General features: G+C 31.8%; 1 protein-coding gene across 4 annotated transcripts in view; it reads right to left on the reverse strand.

Moving 5' to 3' along the window:
• LOC107070240 (acetylcholinesterase) overlaps positions 1-12,433 on the reverse strand; it is a 60,978-nt gene that overhangs the window by 15,658 nt on the left and 32,887 nt on the right. For all 4 annotated transcript variants that reach the window (XM_015328250.2, XM_015328249.2, XM_015328251.2 and 1 more), the window contains 6 exons: positions 9,524-9,860; positions 9,215-9,445; positions 8,788-9,079; positions 8,012-8,647; positions 7,583-7,744; positions 7,304-7,479 (listed from right to left, as the gene is read on the reverse strand). In XM_015328250.2, the coding sequence (XP_015183736.1) occupies positions 7,304-7,479; positions 7,583-7,744; positions 8,012-8,647; positions 8,788-9,079; positions 9,215-9,445; positions 9,524-9,842 (1,816 nt within the window). In that variant the 5' untranslated portion in view covers positions 9,843-9,860. The remainder of the gene's footprint in view (positions 1-7,303; positions 7,480-7,582; positions 7,745-8,011; positions 8,648-8,787; positions 9,080-9,214; positions 9,446-9,523; positions 9,861-12,433) is intronic.

Below are 12,433 nucleotides of genomic sequence, written 5' to 3' on the forward strand. Positions count from 1 at the left end.
TCCTCTCACAAATTGTTCTAATCAAATAGATTTAGATGTTGAAGATAAAAAAACAAAAAGAAAAAAAGAAAGAAAGCAAGAAAGAGAAAGAGACAAGAGAGAGAGAGAGAGAGAGAGAGAGAGAGAGAGAGAGAGAGAGAGAGAGAGATAGATAGAGATAGAGAGATCAAATTTGCAACTCATTTAACCATGGCACAAAATTTGTCGTCAGTTTCCTGCTGGTGATTTGACATGGGCACACGGGAGATAATATAATCGACGAGAAAAAACTGTCTCTCTCTTTCTCTCTCTCTTTCTCTCCTATTGGAATCAACAGCGTTTCTAGTCATCCCTTGCATTCTGATTCCAGGATTCCAACCCCCGCCCCCGCCACCGCCCCCTTTACCCTTTCTACGGTTATTCTTTGGGACATTCGTTCGCAGGGAGAAATAGAAAATGAAATTCCACAGGATCCTGTTCGCGACGGCCTCTATCAGCCTTCTACTACTCTCTCTCTCTTTCTCTCTCTCTCTCTCTCTCTTTGTATTCGTCTTTCTATATACATGGTGTCTCTTTTTAAACGCTATCGAACAAATATTTTTTCATAAATTATTAATTTGTTTTATAATATTTATCAATTAGAGATTATACAAATGAGTATAATTTCCTATTTGTTTTTTTATTGGGATCTCTAATACTTGAATACGCTATCTGGTGGCTGAATTATAAATTAGAGTTGATAGGTCAAATTGCTAGGTCACGTGGTGGGATCTTTAGCACTTGAATACGTTATCTGGTGACTAAATTCAGAATTATAGTAGATCGGTCAAATTGCTACACCACGCCCCCCCTGCCAGAGATCCCAATATTACTTATTATATTATTATTATATTATATTATTTATATATATGTATATAAATTACGCGTCACGTTGTTTGTCCGCAATGGACTCCTAAACTACTGAACCGATTTTAATCAAATTTTGCACACTGTGTGCAGTTTAATCCAACTTGAAAGATAGGATAGTTTATATCTCAATTTATAATCGAATTATTTGTTTATTAATTAATTAGAGTCATGGTTATCTCTGTTAGTTCGATAAGATCAAAAATAATAAACTCAATGTAAGGTTTGTAAAAAATATCAATTCATAATCTTCCTAATCTTCGTAATAATTTAAAAAAACAACAATCTACTGAAACTTTTAATACAAAAATCAAACTAACACACTTAATATACTTTCTCTTTTAGATATCAAATAACATTAACTTATTTAATTTGATATGATCATAGATATTTGATCTTATCAAACTAGAACACCCGGTATGATATATATATATATACATATACACGTACAACACGTGTATGAAAAAGAAAGGAAGAGAAAGAGAAAGAGAGAGAGAGAGAGAGAGAAGAAAGTCGGTCAAAAAATAGAAGGAAATGCAACGACTGAAGGAAAAAGAAAAAGACCAGATGACTCTTCCAACATGTCAGCGAATTGCGTACTCAGGGATGAATAAATTGAGAGGAGGGGTAGGGGGGTTCAAACGGGATGATAGTAGATGGTATAACATACATGCACATATATATATATATATATGTGTGTGAGTATGTCGTCGGTATTCCTCTTGCATACGAACTGGAGAAAGAAATGTGAGGGAAGAAGATAGGAAAAAATAATAGGAATAAAAAGAGAGAGAGAGAGCAATATGACAGGAACTAGGATTCACAAGAGAGAAAGAGAAAGAGAAAGAGAAAGAGAGAGAGAGAGAGAGAGAGAATAATATGCTGCGGAAAATAATTGCGGCGACTACATTATAATTGCGGACGTTCTCCTCTTGGAAAAAGATGGAAACGAACGAACGAACTAGAAAAAGAGAGTTTAGGTTAAAAAGAGAGAGAAAGAGGTGGGGAGAGAGAGAGGAAGAGAGAAAAGGTTGCACGGAAATGTGGCCAGAGGCTTTTCGAAACTAATAATGGAAAATGTTCGTCAAAAAAAAAAAAAATGAGAAGAAGTAAAAAACATATGCTAGGAACTTTCGGGTTTCGTGTGTGGTAATAACGATCGGACAATTGGTTACTAACCCCTTCTCTCTCTTTTCTCTCTCTCTCTCTTCTCTATCTGTTTTTCGTGTTCTCTATTTTTCGGTTATTCTACTAAACTAATATAATGGAAAATGTTTATTAAAAGTATCTACATACTGTGTACGAATAATTTTAAAATATACTACTACTACTACTACTACTAGTAGTATTGCTTGCACGTGGTAAATTGTAATTGGAACGTTGGTTAGAAAAAAAAATAAAAAAAAAAAATAAAAAACATTTATATTATATTATATTATTCTTTTTTTCTTTTTTTTAGCTTTTATAATTTTATCCATAAAAAAATTTACAAACGGGAGTATTATTAAGAGTAAAAGATAAAAGATAAAAGATAAAAATAATATAAATAAAAAGATAGAAAGATTGATTCGATGAACGTTGGTTGAACATCGGCTTTCCACCGCTCCGTTACATAGCCGCCTACCGCTCCGTTACATAGCCGCCTAACCGCTCCGTTACATTTTTTCAAATCACACGTGTTAGAAGTGAAATCTTCAAACAACTAAGTTTCAAAAGAATGAGACGAATACAAAATATCTGCTGTAGGATAATTGCCTCCCACCGCTCCGTTACATAGCCGCCTACCACTCCGTTACATAGCCGCCTAACCGCTCCGTTACATTATTTCAAATCACACCCATTCTAAAGACGTTTTTTTCACTTCAAAAAAAAAATAAATGAAATTGTTACGAAACAACCCATTCAATCGAACCAAATCAACGAAACCAATCCAACCAAGTAGAGTCAGTGGTAACAAACGAAATTTATCTGCCGTGCGTGCTCGCTGCATTGCAGATACAGTTGTTGTTGTTGTTGTTGTTGTTGTTGTTGTTGATGTAGTGTTTATACATCCTCCATTAATCCCATGATGCGTAATAATTGGTTCCCTTTATTTTCCTAGCCCCGTATCCGGATTTGCAGCATATTTTAATACACCGATAACGAGTTTTACGAACAAAACCCAATATGGAAAAAGCCACATCGAGAATCACCACCCGTGCGATATATCCAAAAAATTATGGTCGTACAGATAACAAAATACAATTGACGTCTTTTTTTATCGAATCTTTTTGTTCTTTTTTGTTTTTTTTTTATCATCAAGATACACAAGAGATGATGAAGATAGTAAATAAATAAATAAAAAAAAAATAAAAAAAGAGAGAAAAAAAATTGCGTTTGTTATCTTTATAGGAAGTAACGATAAAGTGCACATCACACACACACACACACATAATACACACAGACACACATAATACACATACGCACACGTATGTCTAGTAGATATTTTAAATCAATCTCTTGACGACATTTTTTTTTTCTTTTTATTTTTTGTCTCCGATTCTCGTCTGATGCTGATAAAATCGTAAAGAGACAGATAGAGCTTTGTCTATTCTATTCTATGTGTCTATGTATGTGTATGTGTATGTGTATGTATACGTGCGTGTATGGTTATGTATGTGTATGTGTGTCGATCGATTTTTTATTACAGCCAAAGGTCAGACAGGAAAAATAAAATAAGAGACAAAAAAATGAATATCAGAGTTAAATAGAAAGAGAGAGACATAGAGAGAGAGAGAGAGAAAGAGAGAGAGAGAGAGAGAGAAAAACAAATCTAAATATGGTGCTTGACAGAGATTTTTTTAAAACTCACGGTCAATCTTAATTAATGCAATTCTAATAAATCAGACTAAATTATGCATTGGTTTGTTTTTTGTGACCTCACAATTCTGACAATGAGTTGAATTTGTCAATGAGTTTGTCACTGTCAAGAATATCTTTGTTTTTTTTTTTTTAAACTCTAAAATGAATTGTTGAAGAAAATGTTTAGAGAACATTTTGTATGGGTATCCATAAGTAAGTGCATTGTATATATATATATATATATATATATATAAATAGTAACTTGTTTTAATATTTTAATATTACAGTCGTTTTTTTTTTTTTTAATATAATTTAATAAAGTAATTAATTTATTATAAATAATATAAATGTTAAATTTAATAATCTTATAAATATTATTATAATTTATAATTGATAAAATTAAAAAATAAATAAATTATAATAATTATAAAAAGATTATATTTTTTTCAATATTAAATTGATTTACATTGAAAAATTATATTTAAATCAATGTAATAAATTAATTGATTTGATTCAAAAGTGAATTATTAAGATACATTTAAGTTATTATATTTTAATAATCATTGTAACATTCGTAAAATAACAATAACTAAATAACTAAATAACTAAATAAATAAATAAATAAAAAAAAAAGAAAGAAAGAAAGAAAGATTGATATCCGTAAAAAAAAAAACGTTAAAAGATTCTTTCTTTTTTTTATTTTTCATTCTTCCCTCCTTAATTTTCCAGTAGAATTCATAAGAGAAGAAATTAAGAAGAGGAAGAAAAATGCTGAAGAAGGAAAAAAAAAATAAAAAAAAATAATAAAAAACCCTTTAATAGAGAACCAGGGAGCTAATCTCGCGGACGCAAAACAGACGACAACGGGAGGGGAAGGAAGGGGAGGGAAGGAGAGGGGGGCTGTTGGTTTGAAAAGTGGTGCTAGTGTTGGTAATGGTTGATGCTAGCTAGTAAAGTATATAAATAATGATACGATGTTAGTAGTAGTGGTGATAATAGTAATGGTGATAGTGAGAAGATAAACGAGACAAATGGCTGGCGCAAAACTTTTCCCTTTTTATCCCTTTTTTTGTCTTCTTCTTCTTCTCCTCCTCTTTCTATTTCTTTCCAGCCACAGTCACCCCCTCCCACGCCCCCCCCCTTGTTCACTTCTTTTCGTTTCTTCTTATCGTTGGTAAAACGTTTCACTTTTATCTCTCTCTCTCTCTCTCTCTCTCTTTCTCTTTCTCTCTTTGGTTTTCTTCTTACTCATTGCAATCTTCAATAGAAAGGGAGGGAAACGACACAAAGGGTGGGTGGTTGGTTGAGGGGTGAGTTCTAGGTTTTTACTTCTCGAACGTTTTCACACTTACGTGTTTTCCATTTCTTTTCTTTTCTTTTCTTTTCTTTACTAAAGCAGCAACAACTCTACGATTGTTTATTTCTTTTTTTTTTTTTTTTGGTTTTAGTTGAAAGAAGAAAAAAAAAAGGTGTTCTGTATTTTTTCTCGTTAAGCTATTCCAGCCAGCAGCACGAAAGAATTATAGAAAGTAGTAGTAGTAGAAGTAGAAGTAGAAGTAGCAGCAGGTGCCGGGCACGCTTGAGACCAGTTTGTCGGTGACGTTTTATAAACTTACGACAAAAATATTATACCTTTTGCTAACGTTGAACAAGTCATTTTCTTTCTTTCTTTCTTTCTTTCTTTCTTTTTTTTTTCTTTACTTATTTAGTTGAGAAGTAACGTTATATACAGGGTGATTCATTCACCCAGTTCTTGTTAGTTAAATAGCTGTGAAAGTCTGATAGTTGTAGAAAAGTTTATTATGAAAAAGATTGTATGACAAATTTTTAAACTATAATATAAAATTAGTATTTATTTTTGTTAAGTTTACTAGATTTGCTAGGTTTAATCATTTTTGAGATTTATTGGTTAATTTGGTTTTTTTTTTCAAATACAATGTGTTATGTTATTATTTTATTATATATTATTAGATTATTTATTTTTGGATATTTAGGTAGCAAGAGTTAATGAATCACCCTGTATATATATATATATACATATAAATTATTTAATTATCAAATATTAAATTAAATAATTTAATATTATTAATATATAGTTTAATTCAATATTAATATTTAAATTTAATAATTAAATATTTAATTAAATTATTTATAAAATATATATATATATATATATATATATATATATATATATATATATATATAATCTTTCCACCCACACCTCCCCTTGTTTATATATATATATATTATATTATTAAGCTTTCAGTAAAGTTGGACGTAGAACGAATCGATTTATTAGTATCTTGTCAATGCTGCGTATCATTTTACTTTGTCATCCTATTGGACTTTCTAAAGGATTTGATTGATTCGTCGAAATTAACGTTAAACCTTTCTATAACATCGTATTACTTTGTTCGTCACACCCACGTCAAGTATATATATATATATAACAAGTGTTACACTGTATTTCTTGTATAAAGAAATTATAACAAATTTAACATTAGATATTGGGATCTCTAGCACCTGAATACGCTATCTAGTGACTAAATTCAAAATTAGAATAGATAGGTCAAATTACTATGTCACGTGGTGGGATCTCTAGCACTTGAATACGCTATCTGGTGGCTAAATTCAAAATTAGAGTAGATAGTTCGAACTGCTACGCCACGTGGCTGGATCTCTAGCATTTGAATACGCTATCTGGTGACTAAATTCAAAATTAGAGTAGATAGGTCGAACTGCTACGCCACGTGGCTGGCTCTCTAGCATTTGAATACGCTATCTGGTGGTTTAATTCAAAATTAGAGTAGATAGTTCGAACTGCTACGCCACGTGGCTGGATCTCTAGCATTCGAATACACTATCTGGTGACTAAATTCAAAATTAGAGTAGATAGGTCGAATTGCTAAGCCATATGGTGGGATCTCTAGCACTTGAATACGCTATCTGGTGGTTTAATTCAAAATTAGAGTAGATAGGTCGAATTGCTACGTCACGTGGTGGGACCTTTAGTACTTAAATACGCTATCTGATTGATTTTTAAAATATATGTAATTAATACACGTTGTTGCATTAATGCACGACTTGCATTTTGCATCGATATTTAAGAAAAAAAAAAAACAAATAAGAATCCTCATTTTCTAACGAAAAATTATTAGAAAATTATTTTATTATTTTAATTTAACCAAAAAAATCTATGTAATATTAATTTAGGTTAATATTAAACACGGTATAAAATGTGTTTCAATTTTTATATTGTCAAAGTAAAAAATGTTTTCAAATGAAATAAAAAAAAAAAAAGAAAATCTGTTTCAACCACCGTAGGAATATCCAAACGTACTTAGAAACTGATCAACAGGTGTCATGGAAGACGATTTACGTATAAATAAAAAAAAAAAAAATTAACAGGACAAGAAAAAAATGCGTTGACATGTCAAGTGAACAAAAAAAAAAAAATTCGATTCTTCTTCTTTCACTTGGATATTATTCACTTCGATTGTTCGAAATGATGAAATACGAGCTTTTCCTTTCAACATATAATAATAATAATAATAATAGAAAAATAAATTCAACTCACATGTATCGGCAAGCAATTGCGGAAGATATCTTTTCCAAAACGCGCACTGTCTCGTTCTGATGCCATAACCGACGTCAGAGTTGTTGGTGTCAAGTGTTAAATATTCCTTTTTAACGGCAGTGTGAACTGGCCAATGAGGAAGCGTCCAAGAAGTCGAGTCACCAAGATTCGGATCTCTGTAAAAAACAAAACCAAAAAAAAACCCCACAACAAATATATTTATTATTTTGTTCAATTTATTCATCTCATTGGTATTTGAAAAAAAAAAGCTCGACTTACCCAGTTTTAGCAAAATTAGCCCAATACTTCATCATTCTTTTTGATAATAGAACTTCTTCTTCTGTATAACCCCTAGAAGAGTCTAAAGGTTCACCAAATATATAGTTGATCTCATCGGCGTGCATAACACCTGTCCATTTTGGCCAAGGATTGTTCGCTGATCTGGGAAAATAATTAAAAAAAAAAATAAAAAACAAAACAACAATTACATAATCTCAAAAACACATAGTTCGAAGAAGTCCTAAATACGATGTTATGATTTTATTTGATTAAAAAACAACTAATCAAATAATCATTAATTATTATAATATTTCAAAAGTAATTTTCAAATTAAATGTGTACCCAAAGGATTAAAAGAACCCACTTATCCCGTTTGCATAATAATAATAATAATAATAATAATAATAATCATCATCATCATCAACTTACCTGTGCTTATAGTAGTACATGTAAACGGTATTGTCAGTGTCAGCGTATCGGTGAGCAAATTCATTGACGTTACAGGTGAACTGATAATCACCGACCAATTTGTCAATGGCATCGCGATTGATGTGAGGATCATCGGGATGAAGCCAATCGGTATACTCGTATATAATTGCGTTACGTCCTATTTGATTAACGTAAGGATTCAATTCCGAGACGGCCTTGACGAATTGTTCTCTGGAAACTTCGACATCCTCGGTACCATCGATACGGAATAATTCGGTAAGATAATAGATGATAAAGTAGATTCCTTCTTCCGTATTGGAACCCATCAGGATGTTAGCCTTTTTAAAGGAGGATGTTGCCAAGGAACGTTGTGGCATTTCATCAAGAAACGTACCGTCGATAACAGGTACGAATGGAAATTCGCAGATACCCAAAGTACCCCATTCGCTGTCCACCAATTCTTTTGGATCCTTGGCTATCAGACAATCTATAACGTCCTGCAAATGATCCCGATCGTGTGGACAATTAACAGCTTCCGCTAACCTGATCCCTCGTACGATAGATTCCTCGCGTGAAATAATAGCCCAGGGGGCGGTTGCTGAACCCGATTGCATTATCGCCTGATTGAAGAGGTGCCTGAAAAAGCCGAGACGAGAAGCCCCCCTCTTGTGTCTTTCATTTCTTTCTCTCTCTCTCTCTCTCTCATTCTTTTTGTCAACTCTGATCTAGCGATTAGTAGTAGTAGTAGTAGCAGTAGTAGTAGTAGTTAGTAGTACCTGGACAATGGCGATAGAAGGTGCATGGAAACGGACACGGCTCCAGCACTTTCACCGAACAGGGTCACGTTGTCAGGATTACCACCGAAAGCACCGATATTATCGCGTATCCATTGGAGGGCCATTATTTGATCGAACAGACCGGCATTACCGGGAACATCTGATGTCCCGAAATAGAGGAAACCTAAACTGGCTAGTCGATATTGCATCGAGACGAGAATTATGTTCTCTTCGGATACCAACGTTTTGTGATCGTAAACGTCCAACGTTGCTGTCCCGGAATAAAAACCACCTGAAATGATTTGTGGTTTTCTTTTTTCCTATTATGTGTTACAACAACCCCCAACCATCTCACCAACACCCCCCACCCCAACTTCGTTTTGTTTTCTCATCTAATATTGATTATTGTTCATCAATAGAAACTCACCACCAAATATCCATACCATAACAGCGGCGTTAGTAGGCCTGGGTCGTGGTACTACCACGTTAATGTAAAGACAATCCTCGCTTAACGGTGTGTTAGGATTCCACATGGTGGCACCAGAAAAATCCCCAAACACCGTGTCGAGAATTTGGACGCAACTGTTTGGCAAAGTAGTCGTATTGAGAACACCGTTCCAACGTTCGGCAGGTCTTGGATGTCGAAATCTTAGTGGTCCTACAATGAATTAACATGAAAAAGAGAAGACATTTTTTTTTTGTTTGTTAAATAATTTCCAAACATTGTAAAACGTACCCAAGGGTTTTTGAGCATAAGGTATGCCAAACCAAGCATCAACTTCCTTTCCAGTCATTGCTGTGAATGTTTTGCCTCTTACTTTGCCCTTTCTAGTTTGTACGATCAATGGATCATCGTTAGGATTAGAACTAAGAGCTTCTGCTCTTGGATAATGTTCATCCTGACGATAATTTTTCACCTCCTCGTGAGATAACTCGGCATGGTGTCTACTTCTATGGGATAACGAACACCAACAGATGTCGAGGTAGACGAGCATGATCAAACTTAGCAGCATTAGTCCTTCGATTCTGGAAAATGAACTACGACTTCTTGGCATCCTGTAGGTCGTCCTCACCTAAATCGAACAAATCAAAAAACACACAAAAAAGGAAAACACGAAAATAATACGAAGAGCTAGCCCCCTCCCTCTTTTCTTCCTTTTATTTCATTATTTACTTATTATATATTATTAATATTTATTTAATAAATTTTAATAATTAATTATATAAAATACAAATTCGTCAATATATAAAATAATATATTGGGATCTGTAGCACTTGAATACGCTATCTGGTAGTTAAATTCAAAATTACAGTAGATAGGTCGAATTTTGCTACACCACGCTACCCTTGCCAGAGATCCCAATAATTTAATAATAAATAATAAATATATAATAATAATAATAATAATAATAAAATAAATAAATAATTGTTAACAATTAATGAAATAAAAATTGTTTTTCTAAATTATACAAATAAGTATTTGATAACCATTATTTGCGAGATTATTATTAAAAGGTTTATTACCGATGGTTAGGAATACACAGTCGGTGATGTCAATGTTGTATTATGCGCGAATTTATCAATTAATGTTAATTAACGATACGATATCGAATAATCCCCCTCTTAGTGCTTAATTGTATTCTCTGTTTATAATTTAATAGGATTTCGAGTGAAGCAAGTTTACGTAGATTCGATCGTGCGTGTTATTGTCAATCGTTGTTCTACGTCTTCCTCCCTATCAATGTTTTTTTTGTTTTTTTTTTGTTAATCCATTTTAAATCGTTCATTTCATTTTAGTGAATGCCATTCGTCGGGTAATTATTTAAGCAAAAAAAAAAAAAAAAAGAACAATTAAAAAAAGCTGATGTGAAAGCTGACGTTCGTTCACAATGAAATTTTGTTAATAATTATATTTATTTTTTAACTATATATATATATAATTTATTAATTATTATAAATTAATGGTTGAATTCAAAAATCAACTAAACGTGTAACTGATTACTCAAATAACAAAACGTTAATCACGTTTACGTGATACACCAAACACACACACACACATACACACATATATATATATAGAAAGGCAACCTGATAACCATTGGTTAGTAAAAAATTTCGTATAGGTGACAGCAATCGTCAAAGTGTTAAGGAACGAGCAAACACTCGACGTCAATTTCAGGAAGTAGAAAGCAGCAACTGGGGGCTGGCTTTGTAAACGGACCAAACGATCGGAAACGATTGTCACTTTCTTCGAACAAACAGGGATACCGAGAGAGAGAGAGAAAGAGAGTGAGAGAGAGAGAGAAAACGATCGATTATCACTGACATGAAAGTACGAACGACGACGACGACGACGACGACGACAAATTGAGAATGGTTCCGGGCTTTTGTTCGGGGGTCCCATTGAAAACTTTCGTGGCTTTTCCTTTCAAACTGATTGATAACTGCAGACGAATGTAAAAAAAAAAAAAAAAAAGTAAGATACTATTTTATCTACGAATTTGAACATTACGAATTTGATGATATCATATTATTGTAAAATATCAATTAGTATATGTTTTGGTTGTATGTATACAAAAAATTATCGATAATTCTCGAGGACAAACGTGTGATAGAAACGTGACTAATTGATTTATCGCAGTTTTATCCGACGTGTCGGATAGAACACGACGTTCATAGAACATAACACACACACGTATACGTATAGACATACACGCACACCCACACGAAGGTTGGTTCACGTTGATTAGGCACTTCCTTTTACGTGTATTATTATTATGCGTATGTGGAAGTAGGCTGTGTATATATTCTCTATGAAAATATATATAACATTCTATAATACTTATCGTGATTATAATTATTTATTAATGTATTCAATAAACAAACAAACAAAATATATATATATATATATAAATCTTATATAAGATGGTAATTTACCTTAAATATTTTAAGGTAATTTGGTTTTTGTTAGGTAATTTTAGTTGATTTAGTTTTAGTTTTAGTTATTTTAATTTATTATTTAATTAACAAACAAAAAAAACATTTAATATTCAATATTTAATTTAATTTAAAAAAAAATTTAATATTTACTTTAATTTAGTTATTTTTAATTTTAGTTATTTTAGTTAATTTTGGGATATGTTTAGTTTGAGTTATTTTAGGTAATTATTTAATTAATCAAAAATTTGATATTCAATATTTAATTTAATTAATAATTATTTTTAATTTTACTTATTTTATTTAATTTTAGTTATGTTTACTTTCAATTATTTTACTTAATTTGAAATATATTCAAAATAAAAACTATATAATCTAGTATTGTATCAAAATTGTTCCTAATTATCTTATTACTATTCTTAGATCAAACTACCTCCTGCTGTATATATAAAAATATCTAAGAATAATATATTCATAAATATTACAAATTAACAATGTTTTAACTCAACTAAGTATATAACACTTACAACAAGTTACTTTGACACACACACTGAAAGAAAGAGAGTAATAACACAATAAAGAAAACAAATATTTTCTTTTATTTTTTTTTCTGTCATTGTTTTGAAAAAAAAACAAAAAGAAAAAAAAAGATGAAGAAGAAGAAGAAGAAGAAAAAGAAGAGAGACGTTTGAAGATCGATGGTATTTTT

The sequence above is a fragment of the Polistes dominula genome, unplaced genomic scaffold (assembly GCF_049000335.1).
Source record: "Polistes dominula isolate Pdom_NZ unplaced genomic scaffold, Pdom_raw_medaka contig_15, whole genome shotgun sequence".
Classification (NCBI taxonomy): Eukaryota; Metazoa; Arthropoda; class Insecta; order Hymenoptera; family Vespidae; genus Polistes; species Polistes dominula.